The 995-nt window shown below is 37.8% G+C and overlaps 1 protein-coding gene across 1 annotated transcript in view; it reads right to left on the reverse strand.

The window, feature by feature from the left end:
• Positions 1 to 995, reverse strand: part of SYNE1 (spectrin repeat containing, nuclear envelope 1) — a 554350-nt gene that overhangs the window by 134037 nt on the left and 419318 nt on the right. The window contains exon 111 of the mRNA XM_006874353.1: positions 56 to 232. Within this exon, the coding sequence (XP_006874415.1) occupies positions 56 to 232 (177 nt within the window). The remainder of the gene's footprint in view (positions 1 to 55; positions 233 to 995) is intronic.

A 995-nucleotide genomic window follows, 5' to 3' on the forward strand; every position in this document is an offset into this window, starting at 1 on the left:
CACTTAAAAACAACAACAACAACTACAAGTGTCGGCAGCAGACTATTGGGCTTACCTTTTCAGTAACTAGACTCTGTAGAATCTGCCAACTTTTGTTCATTGCACCAAGTTGCTCGGCAAAATCAGTCTTGTCGCTGCGTTTGCTTTCCACATCCTGGCTGCTGATCTGTAGCACGGACTGGTTCACAAAGTCAACTGTCAGCTGTTTACAATTAATGTCAATCTTAAAACCCTAAAGAAGGAAGGGAGGAGAGAAACCAAACATATAAATGCCATGATTTTAGCAGAAATCAGAAAACCTTAATTATTAATATTATCACACAGTATATGATTTATATTATTTTATTGTGTGCCACGGAGTCAGTTCCAACTCATAACAACCCTGTATAGTTTTCCGAGGAGCGGCTGGTGAGCTTGAATCACCAACCTCTGCTTCAAACTGACCTTGCAATCCAGCGTATTAGCCCACAGAGCCACACCAGGACTCACTCTATCTATCTATCATCTATCTATCTATCATCTAATCTATGTATCTATCTATCATCTATCTATCTATATATCTATATATCTATCTATCTAATCTATGTATCTATCTATGTATCTATCTATGTATCTATCTATCTATCTATCATCTAATCTATGTATCTATCTATCTATCTATCTATAAATGTATGTGCTGTTATTAGTACTATTGAGTCAGTTCCAACTCAGCGATGTAGTAAAGTGTTTTGAGGAATGGTTGGTAGGTTTCAATTGCCAACCTTGTGGTTAGCATTTGAGTGCTTGGTCTATAATGCCATACCAGGACTCCCTATGTATGTATGCATAAAAAGCCATGGTTGTACAGTGGTTAAAACTGACCATTTATCACACGGTAGAAAGATGTGGCAGTCTGCTTCCACAAAGATCAAAGCCTTGGAAATCCTATAGGGAAGATCTAGACTGTCCTAGAGGTCACTATGAGTCTGAAATTTGACCCGTAACAACTATATAAT

This window comes from Chrysochloris asiatica, unplaced genomic scaffold (genome assembly GCF_000296735.1).
Source record: "Chrysochloris asiatica unplaced genomic scaffold, ChrAsi1.0 scaffold00271, whole genome shotgun sequence".
NCBI lineage: Eukaryota > Metazoa > Chordata > Mammalia > Afrosoricida > Chrysochloridae > Chrysochloris > Chrysochloris asiatica.